Source organism: Crocuta crocuta, unplaced genomic scaffold (assembly GCF_008692635.1).
Source record: "Crocuta crocuta isolate KB4526 unplaced genomic scaffold, BGI_CrCroc_1.0 scaffold172, whole genome shotgun sequence".
Lineage (NCBI taxonomy): Eukaryota > Metazoa > Chordata > Mammalia > Carnivora > Hyaenidae > Crocuta > Crocuta crocuta.
Genome location: NW_027528872.1, coordinates 738,683 through 758,981, shown reverse-complemented (window position 1 = coordinate 758,981; position 20,299 = coordinate 738,683). Strand labels below are relative to the sequence as shown.

Below are 20,299 nucleotides of genomic sequence, written 5' to 3'. Positions count from 1 at the left end.
TGGACATTTGGGTGGGTGAGAAAACAGTAAGCATTGGAAAGTCCGTGAACTTCCAGGCTTCAAGGAGTAGCGTCAAGGGTGGACCTGGTCTCTCAGAGAAGAAGTCCTGGAAAGACAAGGCAGGATTCCAAATCACCCAGGGCCTATGACAGATCCAACAGAGTAATACGATACGGACTAAAAACTCAGTAAGAAGAAGGGGTTTGGCATGATAGGTGGGAAGCCAGGTTCGGAAAGAGTAGGATCTTAGCCACAAGTGAGAATCTGAGCCCTATGTAGCTCTTTGCCTTGATTTAGCATGGGCACTGGACACCTGTGTGTGTGGTCCTAAGTCCTGGACAGAGGGAAAGGAGACCTTCACATACCAGACCTGGTAATTCTTGATTCTTGTCTACAACTTTCTTTCTCCTTCATTTCTCTTCCTCTGACTACTAGGTAATTCCACTTTAGACTGGTTTTTTGTTTGTTTGTTTTGTTTTGTTTTTTTCTCACAACTACAGACTTCTCCCTCCTCTTTAGCTCTGTGTCTTCCTTCAACTCTTAGCTAACACCTCGGGAAAATCTCTCTCATGTTCTTTTCTTTCCATTTGTGTCTTTCACTTCCTTTTTGTATCTTCCTTTCTTCATCTATATTTGTGAAAAAGATCCAATCATCAGAGAAGTGGCAAATGTATACACGTACTTGAATCCAATATACATCTTAAAATTGAATTTGGCACAACAGAAACAAGACAAACTCCAAAACTTTTGAAAGTATTCAGAAATATCTTTGAGAAAATGTTTCTATATTATCTTCCTCTCATTATGCCTACTTTTCTTGAGCATTGGCATTCACGATAAATAGAAAATTATCATATTCATTTTTTCTCGTTTTTGTGTAATTACTTCTTCTACAACAACATTGTTTTCTATTATTCTTCATTGCTAATATATCTTATTTTGGATAATTATGAGTTAAATTATCTTCTGTGGGCTAGCCAGAAAACTTAACAACCACTTAAAACATTCTTTGTTCCTATTATGCAGTGGAAACTTGGTTAATCGAGATGCCATAAATTTTCACATCCACTGAAAATGTTTAATATTCAAAACTAATTTTTAAACATTTTATTGATCAGCACTTTTATGGGAAGCCAGGTCAAGTCCTTCAGCATCTCTTTGATTTAAGCAAAATGTACAGTCTCCAGGGAAGAGGAGGCCAAAAGGGGTCACATGATTTCCTCCAGGGTATGAATCAGACGCAAGGTGAGTACAAAGCTTGTGGTTCTCTATTTTCACAGCTAAATGGTTTAAACGAAAATGTAAGGATGGGGACATGGAATTGTGAAATTACATATATTTTAGGATTTAAAAGAATAACTTCTCTTCATTCTGTGCATCCATATAGATCACTCATTTCCTCATAGTTCTCAAGAAAATGCTCTGGCATGGGTGGGCTCTTGTCAACAATTACCTGCTCATTTTGTCTTAGTTTGCAGCATTCTTGGAAATACTGGCATACCATGGGAGGTCATGTAACAGAAGAGTACAACCCGTAGGGCGGGTTCAAAGTGAAGAGCACCAGTGATCAGCTTGACAGTGCCCTGGACCCTCCTGGCAGCTGTCACTTTGTGCAGTGTTTGCATCTTGCATCAAGTCCGGTTCCAGACAACAGACTCACGTGCAGGTGAAGGGAGGTGAGCAGCAGAAAGCAAAGACCGCTAAGGTAGATCAACACACAGCTCTCAGCTGAAAGGTAGATTTCCTGACCTTTGGTCAGGTGCAGGACTGGGGAACAGAAGGGATGCTTTTGTTTTTTTCTGCTGGCAGCACATGGAAACTTTCTCTGTTCTCTATCCCTGGGTGGAGGTTCCTCTAAAACTGAGAAGAAGAAAAACGTCTTCCTGGAGCAAATCGACACATAATAACCATGTGACCAAAGGAAAGTGACTTAACTCTTCTAAACCTCAGTCTCTGAGGCTGTATTTAGGGGTAATAGTATTCTGAAAATCACATGAAACAATAAATATTTGGCCTAGCCTCTGACACATACTTAATCATATATAATAGAGTCTGTTTGTTTTAAAAGCTCCCCCGCCTTGTCAATTTTATTAAAGGGCCTGTGGTATGATCCTGCAGGGAGAGCGACATAAGGCTCAAACATGTCCCATCTCTAACCTCCTCTACCAAGGAAATGACACATGGATCAAGGCAGGGTAAGTGCTAAGCTGCAGAGACATTACAAATTCAATTTTCACATCTTAAAAAAGATACACCAGAGTACAAGGAACCACAGGAAGGTGCCATTTACTGGGAGGTGGGAAGGGACTGTTAATGCAGCCTCTCCCCCAATGCCCACCCCATGCCGGCTTTCTCTCCAATTCAACTAGACCCACCATCAGCAACAGCAACTCCCTGCAGGGAAAATAATAAACAAATCTGAAATTATCTGGTGCTCTCTTGTTTTAAAAAAATCAAGAAAGATTAGCACTTGGTTTCTAACTTAATAGACAATACAAATTTCTGCTGGCCCTAAATAGATGTCTTTGTCCATAATTCCCTCTGATCTCATGACTGTGAAGACTATTTCCCACTAAGGAGTAATTTTCAAAGTCTTCCCTTGGGAAGGTCAGGTAAGACCTATTTGGCTCCTCCTCTCACTGCGTCTCACTGCCGGGCCCCATCAGATCTGTAACACACGCCTTCCTGCCTGTGCTGCTGTTCCCCAGCACCCTCAGAACCTGCCATGTAGTGAGCATGGTCAGCAGGCCAAGGGCACAGTCTTTTTGTAGGAGGTGGAAGGAGAAAACAACAGAGCCAAATTGAACCCAAGGACCAACTTTACTTAAAGGCAAAAAAAAAAACAAAACAAAAACCCAAAACAAAAACCTATGACAAAAGGTGCTGAGTTTTCCAAAGCAATCCAGAAAAGCACAGAGTGTATATCATGAATGCTTTAAAACTTCCTTCCCCTGCTTTGACATGCAGTACCTGGTGTATGTGTTGCTGGGGGGAGAGGGGGGAGACAGATTCCAAACAATCAGTGATGTCAGAGAACATCAGGGAGCATCAGGGAGCATCAGCATCCAGGCAGCCCTGTGCTCCACCAACCCCAACCTGCTGGACTCTGCAGCCTTGCCCCAGTGCTGACACACCAACTTCCAAGCTAGAATCCCTGTCTGCCCCCTTCTGAGTCCTGCTCTGTGTATCTCCTTGTGACTCCAGCAAAGCAATTCTCAGCAGACACAGCCTCACTTTTAAATATATGACTCTATTGCCACTTAGAACATTCCTCTCAATCCTACTGCCTTGTTCAGTATCTTGCCCTCAGGGATAGTGGGGCCTTTTGCAGTTGCAGATCAGACTGCGACCACTGGTGGATTCAACTGTCCCTCCTGGCAAGGGACTTAAGCAGAATCTAAAAGTCCCTGAGGCCTCCAAGACCTCTAATCAACTGCTGTGCCTGAGTCTCCCAGCGTCATATTTTGAAGAGAATGGAACCCTGTACCTATCGGCACTTCATTGCTGTAGAGGTACTAATACATGATAAGAGATGGGGTTCTGTCAAAAAGGATTCAAGCATTCAAACAATACTTATTTTTTAAGGTTTTTATTTTATTTTTGAGAGAGAGAGAAAGAGTGCTAGCAGGGGAGGGTCAGAGAGAAAGAGAGACACAGATTCTGAACCAGGCTCCAGGCTCTGATCTGTCAGCAGAGAGCCCCATGTGAAGCTCGAACTCAGGAACCGTGAGATCATGATCTAAGCCTAAGTCGGTCGCTTAACCCACTGAACCACCCAGGCGCCCCCAAACAATATTTATTTGTTAATCCTTTGTATCCATCTTGATATCTGTACTCAGTATGTAAGACATGACTCCTAACCTCCAGGAGTGCCCAGGCTAACCATACCCACACTTAAATGATAGACCCATGGTGTATATCTGCTAGAACAGAGATACTTAGCAAGTGGTATTGGAACTTAAGGTAATTCTTGGCTTCAAAGAGAAAGCAGGATGCTGAGGGGAAGTGGGAAGAAACTAGCACATTTTAAAGGTGCATATGTATGGGGGGGAAAGGGGTGGAGGGGGGAGAAGGCAGAGCACATGAGACTGGAAAAGATTGAGAGTATTATGGATTGTTATTGAGGAGTCTCATGTAGCACCAGTATACAACAACCTAGATGTATACATTGCTTTGTAGTTAGAATATGCCATATACTTCTTATCACCTGAAGTCACACATTGGGCAGATACTGCTTCTAAGTATACAAAATTGGACTGAAGTGCTCAAAATCATGTAGCTACTGAGTATAGAATGTGAATCAAACCCAGGTATTGAGGCCCTTGAACCCAGTGTCCTTTCTAGAACACTAACACAGCCCATGAGTGGTGAAGTAAGTGCATGCACGTGAGAGACACTTAAGTGGGGTAGGGTCACAGGAAACCCACTTGCTCAGATGCTCTGGGGGCAGGAAAGAGAAGGGAAGTGGTTCTTGGCCATGGTTCCACACTAGAAATAATGGAAGAGATTTTTTTAAATCTCACAAGCCCGCCCCTAGCCTAACTCCAGGATTTTTATTTCATTGGTCTGGGAGGCTGTAGAATTTTTTTAAAAGCATCCCAGAAAACTCCAGTGTGCATCCCTGGGCAGTATCACAACGTGAGGGGTCCCTTAGAGACCAGTATTTGCTTCAGTGTCCTTTTATGTCTTCATCTCCCCAGACCAAGAGTAAAGGCTCTGCACTTACGCATGACCTTATTCAGCTTGGCAACTTAAATACTGCAATGTGCACAAGTCATGCACCTGTTTCCAATAATAGAGTGGCTGGTCTGAATTTTCTAATTTTCACAAAGAGAAAAGCCTCTAAGGGTGAGTGCAAAATAGAGAAAAACACCGAGGCAAACAACAGTGCGTTGTCCTTGGGAGCTTGACTGCCCCAGTTGCTTGGGCAAAATCCTGCTGCTCAGATTATTCCTTGGCAGTAGTTAACCCTCAAATACTTGGTTCCAAATGTATTAGCTCAGAACACCAAATGAAAATGCAGGGACATTTTAGTAAAGAATGATTAAGCATAATCCCAGATCAGAAAGCCGGGAATGGCAAAAATGAAAACCCTGCCATATAATACATACATACATACATACATACATACATACATACAATATGTTGGTGGGAACTTTGGTTTGCTACAGCAACAACCAGTTTGTTACAGCAACAATCCCTACCTCCATCCTACTTAATTCCCTGACAATGTTCATGTATACAGATTATGTGGTTCTACTAAGTAACCTAACCAAATTTAGAGGAGATTGAGGCCCAGAAAGAAGGCATAGCTGGTATCATCCATGCAACTGAAATGGCTTAATAGGACCCAAGTGACCACAAGGCACATCCTGGGCTCCTTTCCTGATGTAGGCACTGATTCAGACATAGGACTTCTAGATACTTGTCATATCTAATCTAATGGAAAGTCACAGAACATTTTTAACCCAACAGCAGATAATTGTAATGAAATGATTCTGGCCAAGAGGGCCCATTTGTAATAATGAATTCAAATCAGATTCATAGAAGCTATAATTCAGCCATAGTGAATACCACCTTCATTTTCCATATCATCTCTCTTCCAAGAAGGCAAAATTACTCAATATTCAAATAATTATTTTTACTTTTCAAGTAGCCCTGTGAAGTAGTTATGAGGAAGATAATATTGCCTCACTTATAGAAAATGAGTTTTATCCACGTTCAAAACTTCAGTGTCATTTCTGGCACATCACTTCCTAATGTCCTTCAATGCAATCAAAGACCTATCAAAACAAAACTGATATCTCCAAGGAAGGAAATCATCCTGCTCTGAGCCTTGCAATTTGTCATTGGAAAATCCAACCCAGGACCCTGTTTTATCCACTCCTTTGCTTTTCTACTAGGTCTTTGGCCTCCTATGTGACTTCATTCAAGATTTAGACAGAGACTTGGGATACTTTGGTCCAGGGCAGCCACATTCGAAAAGATTTTCTCTGGCTGACAGGCCTGGGAATAATTTGTTTCTTCTCAATACCTCTTCCACAGTTGATGCATTTAGAACACTAAATTTCCAAGCACTGCATTCCCAAGGGAACACCTTTAAGGAGACTGAGGTGTGACCACACTTAAGAATTACAATTTTTTAAGAGAAAAATACAACACAAAATAAAACAGGATACATTTATCTGGGATGAGTCTAAAGACTTCCAGAGACTAGAAGCCAGGACTCCCCCTCTGAGTACTGACAAATAAGTTTTCCATTGACATGGGCACCCAGCTGTTAGCCAATAAATGAGAAGTGCACACAAATCTGGAGAGGGCTTGGGACCCCCAGAAAGCTTCAGGAGATTTGTATGTTGTTTTAAGAAACATTCTGACAGAATTGAAATCAAAACCTTAAAAAATCATAAATTAATAAGAATTAAAGGATGAAGGCAAAAAAGGGAAAAGAGAATGAATTATAGGCAAAAGCATGTAAAGTGGAGTTACCTGATAAAAATGAAGAATAAAGTAACAAGACAGAATACATGAGGTAAAAGGAAGAGACTATAAAGAGATTACAATGTGGACAATGTGCTGAATCTCTCTATTTCAGGGCAAATTATACAGGGGAGGAGAGGCAAAATCAACACAAGCCGTGTTTACTTTTTAAAAAATAAAGCATGCAATCAGGTAACAGATAACGGTTACACTCGCACATGTAAGGTTTTTTGTGTTTTTTTTTTCCTCCACAAAGCACAAAAAGCAACTATTCAGCTTTTCCCGTTTTTATTCCCATTCCCATTATGGAGCCCAGCTGCTGAACATTTGAATTGAAGATCATGAAACCAGGCCAGCAGCTAATAAAAAAAGGTAGCGCAAAGCTGGCCCTCTGCTGGTGGAATAGTCTTACTGCATCCCAGAAAGCAGAAAGCTGGAGGTTTTTTAAGTTTCTGCTTTAACTTTCAGGGGCAGGAAAGGGACAGAAGATTTGGAAGGTTCAGCAAGGAGGCCTTATTTGGTGCGAGGCCTCTTTGCTCCCAATACTAAATTATAAGATAAAGACAGGTGGGTGGCAGTATCCACATCCCCTCACACATGCTAACATTTACCAACATTTCCTTGGTTAACTAACATGTATTGTAGCCCGTGTACCACTCCTATCTTTGAGCCGACAGGTCTCACAAGTCAATTCTCAGGGAGCTGGCTTCCAAAACTTCTTGAAACACTGATTTAGACAATACACTCTAGTCTGGGACAGGCAGAGGAGTGCCCACGTGGCTTGAAAGGTTTCCCCTCCTGCTGTTAGGGAAGGGAGTCTATCCCTAGTCTCCCTTTTTCACTCTTCTTCTGGGGCCCCTAGGGCACCAGCAGACAAGACTGTGAAACCCGTTCTCTTCCTCAAAAGAAGATGCAGCTAAGAATCTCCCAAAGTGGCAAGAATCCAACCTTAGCCTGGGGCTTAGGGAAGAATAGCTAATTTCCCAAGAGGTCTCATCTTTCCTTTCCCAGGGAGCAGCTTGTCCAGATACAGAAAGAGTTCAACGAGGGAAGCCAAAGAAACAGGAAGGAAGCCCCAACCTCAATTGTTCCTTGGAGAAGCCAGGCTTCTCAGCTGCAGAATCTGGGACAGCATGTTTTATTTTCACCATAACCATCAAAGTCACAGACAGGGCAAACGCATTCAGCCTGTGTACACTGTGAGCCAGAGTTAAGCTGGGACGTCCCTGAATCTGTCTCCTAGGACCAGAACTGCCTCATTAAAAGGATAAAAGATGATATCTGCTGAGCTGGTGGAAAGTGGTGGCTGCATTTTTATTAAAGTCTCTGCTGCAGCAGGCCCTGTCCCCAAAGGTTCATATTCCAAGAATCTCCACCCCTCTGCCTGGAGCATGTAAGTGATTCTCTGTAACTCATTAAGGTAAAACAAAAAGCTTTCTATTGTGCTTTTTGCACAGGAGTGATGTCAGTTGCATAATAGCTACAATGTTTCCGCTCCTTGGCCGGAGCCTGCAAAGATAGAACTGACCTGGGGCACCTGGGTGGGTCAGTTGGTTAAGCCTCCGACTTTGGCTCAGGTCATGATCTCATAGCTTGTGGGTTCGAGCCCCGTGTCCGGCTCTGTGCTGATAGCTCGGAGCCTGGAGCCTGCTTCGGATTCTGGGTCTCCCTCTCTCTCTCTGCCCCTCCCCCACTCGCACTCTGTCTTTCTGTCTCTTGAAAATAAATAAACATTAAGAATTTTTTTTTAAAAACCTGACCTCATAATTTTATAATAGGGGTCCCAGGAGCACCACACACGGTTGACATGGATGGCTGCATCTTGAGCAGACTCATAAAGGGCCATGGCCCAGCACAGGCAATTCCAGAGCCTGACATTTTAGGTATCTCTCTGGTAGAGCCAGAGCCACCCCATCCGGAAGACTGTCTTGCTTTATCACATAACCTCTGCTTTGTGAGAAAGCCACCAAAGCTCTCAGTAGTCTTAGACTAACCCCCACTACTGTAGTTGCAGGGCTCTCATGGCCTCACCTTGGTGCCTGGGCAAAAGTGAATCTAGCCAAGTCATGTCCCCATAGATACACGGAGTCCCAAGCACCCACCTCAGTGTCCCGGATCAGATCCTGGACCAGAAAAGCTAGAACAAATGACAAACCTGTCCAGGAAAATAGGTGTTAGCAGCCATAGTCCTCAAGTGGGCAACTCTTGGGCCTGAAGAAAGGCCCGTCGCATGCCCCAATCCCCCACCCAAGCCTCTGCTCACTCACTCACTCTCTCTCTCTGGCTAGCTGGCCCCTACTCACATCCTCACATCCGAGGGGCTCAGTGCCCCGCTGAAGTACAGCTCCCTACCTGAGGGTGGCGCTCTCCCCCTGCCGGACCGTCACGTTGTCCATAGCTTTGGGGAAGGTGGCATCTCCGCTGCGCACGGGCACTCCTGTGGGTACAAGGAACAGCAGCCTGAGAGACACGACCACGAGGCACTTCCAGGGCAGGAACAGGTACCCACAGACCCCCATCCTCGACAGCCACAACTTCCCAGAACTCCGGCAGCGGCACGGTCCTTGTCCCCCGCCCCGCACACCAGCGGGTCTCGGGCGGTGGTGTGGGGAGACGGGAAGGGGATGGAACAAGCCAGAAGCAGAGAGGGGGAAGGAGGAGAAACGAGTCCAGGCTCTCCGGAGTCTAATGATTCTTCCTCAAATCCTGCCTCAGCTTTCCAGCCTAGCAGAACCAGATGCCCCCTCCTGCATCCAAAAAGAGCTTTCTTGACGCTCCCCTGGGGAGGAGGGAGGCAGCCAGGAAGGGAGAGAAAGAAGGAAGGTGCAGGGATGAAGGTCACAGATTGCTCTTTCTCTGCCTCTCTCTTCAAGATGCTACTTTAAGATTCAGTTGGGCACGTTCTGCAGAGGTCTGGCATCAAAAGTTTATAACCCAAAGAAGCAAGTCAAGTGTCTCTGACATAAAGGAGATGTCCTAAATGCTGCCGCTTCAAGGAGAGGAGAAAATGCTTTATTAGCTCACACACATGTATAGATGTATTTATAGACCAGCCCGAGTCTCGAATCTGGAACCCAAAGGCGGCAAAANGGGCGGGGGGAGGGTGGGGAAGCAGCAAATGGAAAAAAGTGATGCTCGCACCTTCCCTCCCCATGCGCAAGCCGAAGTTGCCAGACCCTGGGCTGGAGAACTGATCCTCATTTCCTAGGAGGTGGCCAAACTGGTGTGTGCGCGCTCGCCACGGTTGCTGTTTGCCACCCGCCAGGCTGCCTACAGTCCTAAGGCAGAGCTCCCCGGAGCTTTTGCAAAAAGATGAAGTACACCCTCCGCTCAGATGACCCACCTTTGAGCTACGTCTGGCTCCAGACTCTCCCCCAAACTGGCAACTCTGAATTTCTTCATACATACAGAATAGTCCTCAACCTACTCCATTCTTATTACTCAAGTATCTTCTTGTAAAAAAGTAAAAGATAGGAAAATCACATGGAGATCCTAAAAAGTATTAGGGTTGATTTTCAGAAACTGCATCTATGGCTTTATGTTCACAACATGAATTGACACTGTAATGGTATTGGTAGGGGACTTGGTGGATAGGCCATCCTGAAAGCCAACCTATCAGTTTCTTTGGGGCTTTGATTAATTTAGTTCAGTTCTTAGCCAGAGTGCTCAGGCTTTCCTTGCTCCTCTCCTGTCATTTTTCTTCTCTTGCTCCTGGCCGAAGCCACCTCGTACCTGATGGAAGCATAGCCTATACCCCTACATCATAATTTAATGGTTGCTATGTGCATTTTCTTTATTCTTTTCTACATCCTTGTGTTAAATTAGGCAGGGCTCTGAACAATGGAATTTAATTCTAAGTAAGCTCTAAACTCTTGTTCATCATTTTAGCTTTCTAAAGATTCTACCTGTACTGGGTTATGAGGGACTGAGCACAAACAAATACTGTTCTGTCCTCTCTTGTAAAATGGGAGCCCACATACATTCTTAGGTCTAAAGTTTTTAATGAGAGCATCACACCTCAGGAAAAAAGAATACTTATCACTAGTGTTGCTATGTATGCTTTATATCTTTTAATATAGTAAAAAAACACATAACATCTTCTTTCCAGAGAGGAGATATTAATGAAGGCAGGAGTTAGGCAGAACACTCATCCTGAGCACTTGGGCTACAACGGTGGGAGGAGAAAGGATGCCCAGAAGAGAGGCTCAGGCCTCAAAGAGCAGCCAAACTACTTATTTTGGAACCACCCGCCAGTTTTAATGACACACATCTTTCCTTAAGATTTGAGTGTACCTGGGTTTTCTGTAGACACATTGTACATAATCCTCTAAACTCTGAGATGCTCTTATCCATTATCACCAGACTGGAAAGGCTTTTTTTAGTGCTTTAACCTGAGTAAAGCTGAGGATGTGAGACTGTGCTTATGATTTTCTTCAATTACAGACTTTGTATCTTGAACCCTGGGGGATGGTGGCATGGGGTTGGGTCAGCACTTGCCACTTGGTTGTAGTGGGCTCAGGTGACATTCCCTACTCATCCACCTGTAGGTCTGGTCCTAGTGCTTCTCAGGAGATGCAAACAAAGCCATTGCTAAATGCTAACGTAGTCTATCAAGGATTGTTTGAAATGGGAAAAGTTATTGGGGAACTAGTCCAGCTGGGAAAAGAACAGAAGGGACAAGAAGAGCAGCAGAGATAAGTTGAAGCAAAATGTTCTTTTTTTATTATTTTTTATTATTAAAAATTTTTTCATGTTTATTTATTTTGAGAGACAGAGAGAGACAGAGTGCAAGTGGGGGAGGGGCAGAGAGAGAGGGAGACACAGAACCCTAAGCAGGTTCCAGGCTCTGAGCTGTCACAGAGCCTGACACGGGGCTCAAATCCACAAATCGTGAGATCATGACTTGAGCTGAAGTTGGCCACTCAACCCACTGAGCTACTCAGGTGCCCCATATATATTCTTAATAATGTGTAAGAAGTATTTCTTTTGAGGAAGGGATAAGTGTCCTTTTGTTTTTTCTGGGTTGGCTTCCCCCAACTATAGGTATCTGGAGTTCTAGAACACAGGGTCTACTGTGTCTCTTCTCTTCTGTAAGCTGCCTTCCCTAGTTCAATATTTGTGGGTGAATAAATGGGTGAACTCTGGGGCTAGTGAAGGGCTAGTGAATCTGAGAAACAACCGCAGTGGCCTAATCCTTATGTTAATCTTTGCTGTCTGCAGTTTTGTGGCAGAGATTTCATTCGTGTGTAAGGCATTGTTAGGGGCCAATATTCCAGTTACAGAGTAGAAAAGCCAAACCAATTTGGAATGGGAAAGAGAACAAGGGGTGAGGTTCACAATGAACGAGGACTACAGTGGTTTATATTGGGGGTTTTCTTAGAAATGTCTGCTTGAGTACCACCATGATGGGGAGACTCCCAGTTAAACCCCTCTCAGATATATATCCATATATGAAGACAAATTGTATGAGGACAAATTAAGAGTCCTGACTAAGAGTGTTTTTTCTGAAGTTAGACTGTCTCTTTGGATACTGATTCCCTAACCCTTCAGTTGTGTGACTGGTACCTAATAATACCTATCTCATGGGAGTTTGGGAGGTCTCAAAATTTCCTCCGGATTTTGTTTGGAGGTCTAGTATGTTGACAGATGTGGAGACAGCTTCCTTGAAAGAAGAATTTATTTATTGCTTATCATTCCCAGGAGGAGAGGATGTGCAGAGCCACGTGCGGAAGCACCAAGGTGGGTCAAGAAGAGAAGAATCAAGGAGAAAACAAAACCACAGAGCCTCAGCTGCAGTCTCCATGAGAAGGACTGAGTGAGGCAAGGTAGGCAAGCTTGAGCCAACTTAGGATCAGATTGTTTGAGTAATTTGGCAGGCTCTGGGCTACAGTGGTGGTATCTAGTGTTCCTGGGGTGAGTTAGGGCAGAGGAAATAGCTTGGTGTGTGACAGTTGGATAAACAAGGTCGATCAGGATGTGGGCTTTTACTTGATTGGTTTGCCTATGAAGGCTTGCCTATGGTTGAAGGCAAGTTGCTTGCTAGCTCTAGGAATTAGCTAACCCTAGGAGGGGCAGTATCTCCAGTATTAGCATGCCTCCCAGATGTCAAGGCATTATAAAATACAGAAAATACCAAAACACGACTAATACAGGGTGACAACTAGTGAGGCAATATGGGTAACACATCACCAAAGAACTCAGCACTTTGGAAGCATTTCACAATCATAAATTATGATTATACAACATAACTACCACTTTCCTTTGATAACAACTTGTGACATGTAGACAGTCACGAGTAAAAGATTGTAAATGCCCCATGTGCAAACTACAGCTTTGATCCAGATCTACAGACATCTTGATATTCGTGGTGATTTATAATAGAAAAGGCAGAGGTGCATCCAATGCAGTGCAGTCTCTTCAGAAAACTTAAAGCAGAGAGGCTACGTGAACTGAACGATAGTTTTGAAATGTGGCTGTCATATAGAGAATGGTATTCAAGGGTACAGAATGGAAGACGGGAGATTTTTAAGAGTAGAACAAGAAGGGAATCATGACAATATTGACATGACAATATCATGACCATATCAGGGAGTGATGATGGGGGAAAATGGAAATGTGAGAAGTATATCTTGGATGAACAGAGTTTAGAACTTTCTAAGAGTTTGGATTTTGGGATTGAGAAAGAAAAAGGGACTGAGGATGACTCCTAAGTTTTGGTTGGTAACTGGATATTGAGGGGTACAATTTCCTGTGAAGAGGATGTCTCCAGAAGGAATAGATTTTGAGAAGCCGGAGTTGAGTGAATACAAAGCTCCATGAGACCACCAGATGGAGATGTGAGGTTGGCAGTGGGAGAAAAGAGTCTGAAGCTTACCATACAGAGCTGAGGACAATACTAGGATCTCATCGAAAAACTGCTTCCAAGCTTACTATTTTAAAAGAGGTGGTAAAACTCTTTCGGGTGGGGGGAGGGAGGGTAGAGAGACATGTTATCCATGGATAACCCTCATCCCAGATATAGGAGCCTCTCTGCCTTTGTTTGTACATTAAAAATAATCCCCCTTGTCTTAAGCTTCAGAACCTAAGCAATTCCATGGATTGCAGTTTGTCTCCTAGTGTATTTCTCCTGTTTGGCCACATCTCAGCTCTTGCGGGCAGATTTTAGGATTGATGCAGAGTGAGGCCATGAAGTTATCTGTCCATTTTTGAAAGCATGCTGCTCACTTCCCCTTAATAAGTGTGAAATGGTCCACATTTAAGTCATGTGTCTACTGTGATCTTGGTCAATTGAAAGCCCCTGTTTTAAAGTGTAGTAGGACTAGAACAGGGACACTGGAGTCTATCTGAATCCTACCTGTAAATACTTCTGTGTGACTTTTTACAATTTCCTTAACTTTGCTAATCCTCAGTTTCCCATCTATAAGTAGAGGCAATGATAATAATGAGTACATACAGTATTTCTGAGTGTTAAAATGAAATACTGTGTGTAATGTCATCAGCATCCTGTCTGGCACTCAGTAAGCACTCAATAAATGTTAGCTCTTATTACCTATACAAAGTACTTAATTCTCCCATGCAGAGGTTTCTTCCCTGAAGTGGTTCTGTGGACAGATAAGCTGTAGGATGCAGAGCAGACAAAATCCCAAGTTATTTGAAGGTCGTGTGTGTGTGTGTAATATGGGAAACAGGATAGGTATTTCTCTGATTTTAAAGAAGAGCCAATTTAGAATTAGAAGTCACCAGAAGATCACCTACAGATCAAAAGTAGTTATTAATAAGGTTTTAGTTTACATGGAGGAACTGCCTAGGTGAGGGTGACTTTGGGGGAATTCTGGATCCAACAGAAATATCTGAATGTGCCTAATGAAATTTGTATCCAGTTGTAAAAGGAATTTCAAACTGTGTGTTATTCATAAACAAAGAAAACTTACAGCTTGTGTTTATCTGGGAAAAGATTATACCCAGCTGCTCTGTGTGTGCATTAGGAACAAACATAAAGTAAGAAGCCCATGCATGATACATATTTATATTACAGAAACCTACCTAAATCAGTAAGGACCCAGTGGGGTGGAACGACCGAGGAGGCTTTGTAACTTAGCCTAAAGAAGGTGGCTCTCTCAGGGCCCTCAGGACAAGGAGGTGTAGTAAACTAGAAATGTTTGCTAGTGATCAGAGAGGTAAGAATTAACTGAGCCTTCAGTTTCTAGGCTCAAGGAAGTTCCAAGAAACAGCAACGGATACCAGAACACAATACTATGAATGAGACACAAGTAGTGAACTCCATAAAACCTAAAGCAGTTCCCATATAATAGCTACCTATGTGATCAGTGCTAGGTGGGAATGAGGAACTTCACTTCCCATTGTCTCTTTGCACTTCTGCAAATGAAGGAAATATATGTCAAACGGTTTTCCTGGTCACCTGCTGACTTGAGGCCAGACTTCAGGTCAGTTGACTCTTAATCTGTTCTTCTTTCATCATAGACCACTTAAAATCCTTTCTAACACAGGACTCATCTGCTCGAGCTAGTAAAAAGAACCAATATTGGGCATGAATTAAAATTCATGCTTCACATCCTAGCTCTGCCACTTATGAGCTCTGTGATCTGGGGCATATTACTTATCTCCACTGTGTTTTTATCTTTTCATCTGTAAACAAGGTTAATAAAAGCTTCTTCAAAGGGTTGCTGTGAGAATTAAGACAGATGATACACGTGAAAGCTCTATTATAGTGCCTGGCACAATGGCAGCTATTAGTGACAGTGAGCATTCAAGTCCCCTTCTCTATGCCAAAATGAATGAAACTGACGGAAACAAAACAAAACAAATATGGCAACAAAAATAGCCCAAGGAATGCACAAAAACAGCAACAAAAAAAAAATAAAATAAGCAAAGCCAAGAGAAAAACATAAGACACACAATATATGCATGGTAAAAATAGGTAGGTACGGTGTTCCCCAAGACATAGAGAGTGATCTACAGATAGCTATAGAAGCCAATCTGTGTATCTTCATCCTTATCTTACTCTTTTTTTCGAAATGTGTGTGTATATGTGCAGACATGTGTGGACATGTATTTAACTATCTTCCTCCGTTAGAATTGCAAGATCCCAGAGAGTAGGATGTCTGTCTTGCTCATCCCTGATTCCTCCACTGTGGACTAGAGCTTGGCACAGAGTATATATCAGCAAATATTTGCTACATGAGATAACTGATGTCCACTATCCGTAATCTGTAGAAAGTCAGTGAGGTGGACAGCAGAGGGCCCAACCCCATCCCCACCACGGACTCTCTTTACTACACTCTCATTTCTTCCCTGGTGCCCAAACCTGTCAATGGTGGGACAATGCAAGACATCAACCACATTAAAGTACCTCCTTCTGGAAAAGATGGAGATTCCTTTTTTTTTTTTTTTTTTTTATAGTTTATTGTCAAATTAGTTTCCACATAACACTCAGTGCTCATCCCCACAAGTGTCCTCCTCCATGCCCATGCCCCCCTCCCCCCACATCCATCAGTCCTCAGTTTTTGTCAGCATTCAAGAGTCTCTCATGGTTTGCTTCTCTCCCTTTCCCCCACCATTTCCTCCCTTCTTCTCCCCCTTGTTCCTCCGTCAAGTTCCTCCTAATCCTCCTATACGTGCAAACATATGATATTTGTCCTTCTCTGCCTGACTTATTTCGCTCAGCATAACACCCTCAAGGTCCATCCATGTTGCTACACATGGCCAGATTTCATTGTTTCTCATTGCCATGGAGTATTCCATGGTATAGATAAACCACATCTTCTTGATCCATTCATCTGTTGATGGACACTTAGGCTCTTTCCATGTTTTAGCTATTGTGGAGAGTGCTGCTATGAACATTGGGGTACATGTGCTCCTATGCATCAGCATTTCTGTATCCCTTGGGTAAATTCCTAGCAGTGCTATTGCTGGGTCATAGGGGAGTTCTATTGTTAGTTTCCTGAGGAACCTCCACACTGTTTTCCAGAGGGGCTGTACCAGTTTACATTCCCACCAACAGTGTAGGAGGGTGCCCGTTTCTCCACATCCTCGCCAGCATCTAGAGTTCTCTGATTTGCTCATTTTAGCCACTCTGACTGGCGTGAGGTGGTATCTCAGTGTGGTTTTGATTTGTATTTCCCTGATGAGGAGGGATGCTGAACATCGTTTCATGTGCCTGTTGGCCAGGAGATTCCTTTAAAGGGACCAAATTTCACAAGACGTACAATAAACTCGCCTTATTATTTAATAGCCACACCTCATATAATTCTAGAACTCAAATAACAAAAAAACATTATAGTGAGAACTACAAACCATAAAATGCATTTTTTAAATGCTCAATAAGAGTCATTACAGTCTTACTCCTCCCAGGTCTCACTCTTGCTTCCACTGTAATAAGTGGAAAATGAATCATTCCACTCAGAGAACCAAGGTGTGAAGGAGAAAAGGATCAATTTGTCTGGCTCTAAATCTGGACACGCCACCTAGAAGCTGGGGGCTGTGGGCAATGGGCCAGAGTTCTCTGGCACCGAGTTTCCTCAATGGTTATTTGGACAACATTAACACTATTTTCTTTCTTTGAAGAATTGAACAAGTTTTACATGAAATATCTAGCAGAAGTCTGGACACATAGTAAGTATCAATAAACAGGATGGTACCTCACCCGGGCTAAGATGAATTTGATCACTCTTGGTCTTAGGGAGGAACTAGAACTCAAGTTTTATATTATCTACTGGTAACTCAGAATCTTATCTTATTGGCCAATTTGTTTTATATTGTCTATTTTGTTGACAAGTTCATTCAGTCATTAATTGTTGTCTTTTGGGTTTTGGGGGTTCTTTGACCAATATTAATAGAATATCTGGGCACTTTACTGGGCCTGGGTATACAAACAATAGATAGATCACTTATCCCCAAGGGAGTGTATAGCCTAGTTAGGCAAATAAATCAGATCTTGCAGTACAATATACGATTTAAAGTAACAGTATGCAAAGGTGCCTTAGCATCTCAGAGTTGGACCATCTAAACTGGATTTGGGGTGTAGAAAGCTGCTCAAAGAAAGTGAACCCTAAACTCACTCCTAAAAGCTGAAGTTTTAGGATTCAGGCTACCACTTGCCTTCTGATGTTGGCAGCTGAGCAGGTGATATTACCAATCAGAGAAACAGCAAGAGGAGTTGATACTTAGTGGAGGGTGAGCAATGATAAAGGCTGAATGGAAACTGCCAGTGAAATATCCAAGTAAAGATATCTTTTGGCATGGGGATATTTAGGTTTTGAGCTTGAGAAAAAGACAATGTTTACAGTTATAGATTTTGGAATCATCTCTGTAAAAGTGGGAGCTGAAGCCCTGGGTAAGAATAAAGTCAGTCAACAAGAGCAGTGGAGTGAGAAGGAATATAGCATTAGTGTGAATTCTGGGCAATACAAACATTTAAAGGGGTGAGTGGAAGAACCCATGAAGGAGTCTGCTGAGTAACTAGAAAAACAGATGGAAAATCAGGATTTGATAGTTTCATAGAATTCAAGGAGGAGGCTAATCAGGAAGAAAAGATTGGTTAACCATGTCAAATACTAGAGAATTCAGGTTAGCGAAGGATGGACAATCAGGCTTTCGGTCCTGCACAGTGGAAAATGCGGGAGATATTGGCAGAAGCAATTTCCCCAATAGGGAGGTGGAAGTTTGGTGCTGAACTTAGGTGGGAGGCAGTATGAGGAGTACAGAAGGCAGATGTGGCCAGGCTTTCAAGCCCACCTCTGGGCGAATGAAGAAAGAAAGAGAGANAAGGAAGGAAGGAAGGAAGGAAGGAAGGAAGAAAGAAGGAACATCTCTAAACTAAATAGAGATGTGGATCTGGAAGAGGTTAGTGTTGTGTTTTGTTTTATTTCACTTCAGCATGAGAGACTTGAATATTGATATGTAGTGTCTGAAGTCAGCTTTCCCTGGAGGTGCCATAGACCTGCCTGTGCTAATCACAGCATCTTGTGCATGGACAGCGATTAATAAATGTGTTAGGATGAACTGTTTCAGGTTAGAAGTCCCATCCCTGGATCCACCCAGGGACAGACCAACCAACCAACATTTATTTTATTTTTTATTATTATTTTTTTATTTGGAGAGAGAGAACAGGAGCAAGGGAGAGGCGCAGAGGGAGACAGAGAGAGAGAGAGAAAGAGAGAGAGAGAGGGAGAGACAGAGACAGAGGGAGACAATCTTAAGCAGGCTTCATGCTCAGTGCAGGGCCCAGTGCTGGGCTCAGTCCCACAACCCTAGGAATATGATCTGAGCTGAAATCAAGAGTTGCATGCTCAACCTACTGAGCTACCCATACTCCTCAACTGCCCAACCAACCAACATTCAAAAACTAATAGTGGCCTTCATCATCATCTTTATCATCATCATCATTATCATCATCATCACCATCATCCTACTATGTGTTGAACAACAGAATATACACCTCACAATTTAATATAATTATTTTAACACCTGTATTAGGAAGGCACTCTTGGGTTAAAAAACTGATACATAGAGAAGCAAGATTAGTCATAGTGATTTCTAGAAACTCCAAATAGAAAATGCTAAATCTTTCCTCCCTCCTCATGGTTCCCTACTCTGTTACCAGTGCCCGTAACAGTGGTTAGAATATAGCATATTTTCAATAAATATTTATTTAATAAATAATAAAAAATAGTCATGTGTCTCCAACCCTTACCCTGCAATCTCACAGGTATTATAGCTATTCAATAGTCACATACCAAATATTATATAATTGAATATATTTATCCCCATTTAGACATTGGATATGATTTTACCAGTAGCAATTTAGCTCAAGGTGAAGAATTAGAATTATATGCTCTGTGCCCGGATGCTGGACCACACTATTATTTATATTGTGAGAAGCTCTTCATGAGAGGAAAACAGTGGCTGTACCACATGGCTAACAAGCTAGGTGGATGGGCTTCAGATATGAATATCCTAATTAATAAAACATAACCATATTAATCAGAAGCATAGCTTGTGATTTATATAATCACTATGATATATGATCACTTGGCATAATGAGTAAGCCTCTCATAAAGTATTATGACATCACAGAGTGCAGACTTTATTCATTTATTTGTATGAGTTCTCAGGCTCTCGGGTGTGGACTTGTGGTGTGGTGACATTTTTAAAATGTATTTTATTGTGGGTTTTGGCCAAAAAAGGCTGTGGTGCGTTGGCTGGGACAATCTCTAAAATTCTGCTGGGCTGTAAGCATCATCACCGCAGCCTCACAGATATCTAGGATTTGTCTACAAACCACCTCTTTTTATCACCAGGAATGCTCCCTTACCCACCTCTTAACTTAGCACCAAAGTTTTGCTAACTGTAGTCCTGAAAGTCTGTCTCATCTCCTCCCAGCTGCTGTAGCTCCTGGTCACCTTGCTGGATGGATTCAGTGTCACAAAGACTCAGACATGGGAAAAAAAAAAAAAAAAAGACAACCACCGCTGGAGGCCGCTCCGGCAGGTCCAGGGGTCCCTGAAGGATGGACAGTGTCGGCGAGGGAGAGAGTGAGAGAGCCCCGAGATTCTTTCTGGTCACCAGGCAGGCATCTCTGTCCTGTTGGTTTTGGTGTCTTTATTTATAGGTCTAATGATAACATGACATCAGAAAAAAAGGAATTTTTACAATGGATAACTCTTTGTGATAAGATGCTTTGGAAAGTGTACAGAAGCAGGTTTTACAGAGGTATTCTTGCAGAACTACTCCAATCATAGTGAGGTTGAGTAAATCTTACAACTAAGGAAATAACAGCGTATTTAGTGAAAAACAGGAT

At 42.8% G+C, this 20,299-nt stretch overlaps 1 protein-coding gene and 1 long non-coding RNA gene across 6 annotated transcripts in view; one reads left to right on the top strand and one right to left on the bottom strand.

Moving 5' to 3' along the window:
* The window catches only part of OPCML (opioid binding protein/cell adhesion molecule like), a 581,265-nt gene extending 572,101 nt beyond the window's left edge, over positions 1-9,164 (bottom strand). For all 4 annotated transcript variants that reach the window (XM_077756524.1, XM_077756523.1, XM_077756521.1 and 1 more), the window contains exon 1: positions 8,833-9,164. In XM_077756524.1, the coding sequence (XP_077612650.1) occupies positions 8,833-8,999 (167 nt within the window). In that variant the 5' untranslated portion in view covers positions 9,000-9,164. The remainder of the gene's footprint in view (positions 1-8,832) is intronic.
* Positions 9,165-11,362: 2,198 nt separating this feature from the next.
* Positions 11,363-19,951, top strand: LOC144225363 (uncharacterized). Of its 2 annotated transcripts, none has more exons than XR_013333277.1 (3): positions 11,363-11,423; positions 12,181-12,305; positions 19,882-19,951. It is a non-coding gene; the product is annotated as an uncharacterized LOC144225363 (long non-coding RNA). The 2 variants fall into 2 exon arrangements; XR_013333278.1 differs by lacking the exon at positions 19,882-19,951 and adding an exon at positions 17,065-17,107.
* Positions 19,952-20,299: the final 348 nt, after the last annotated feature.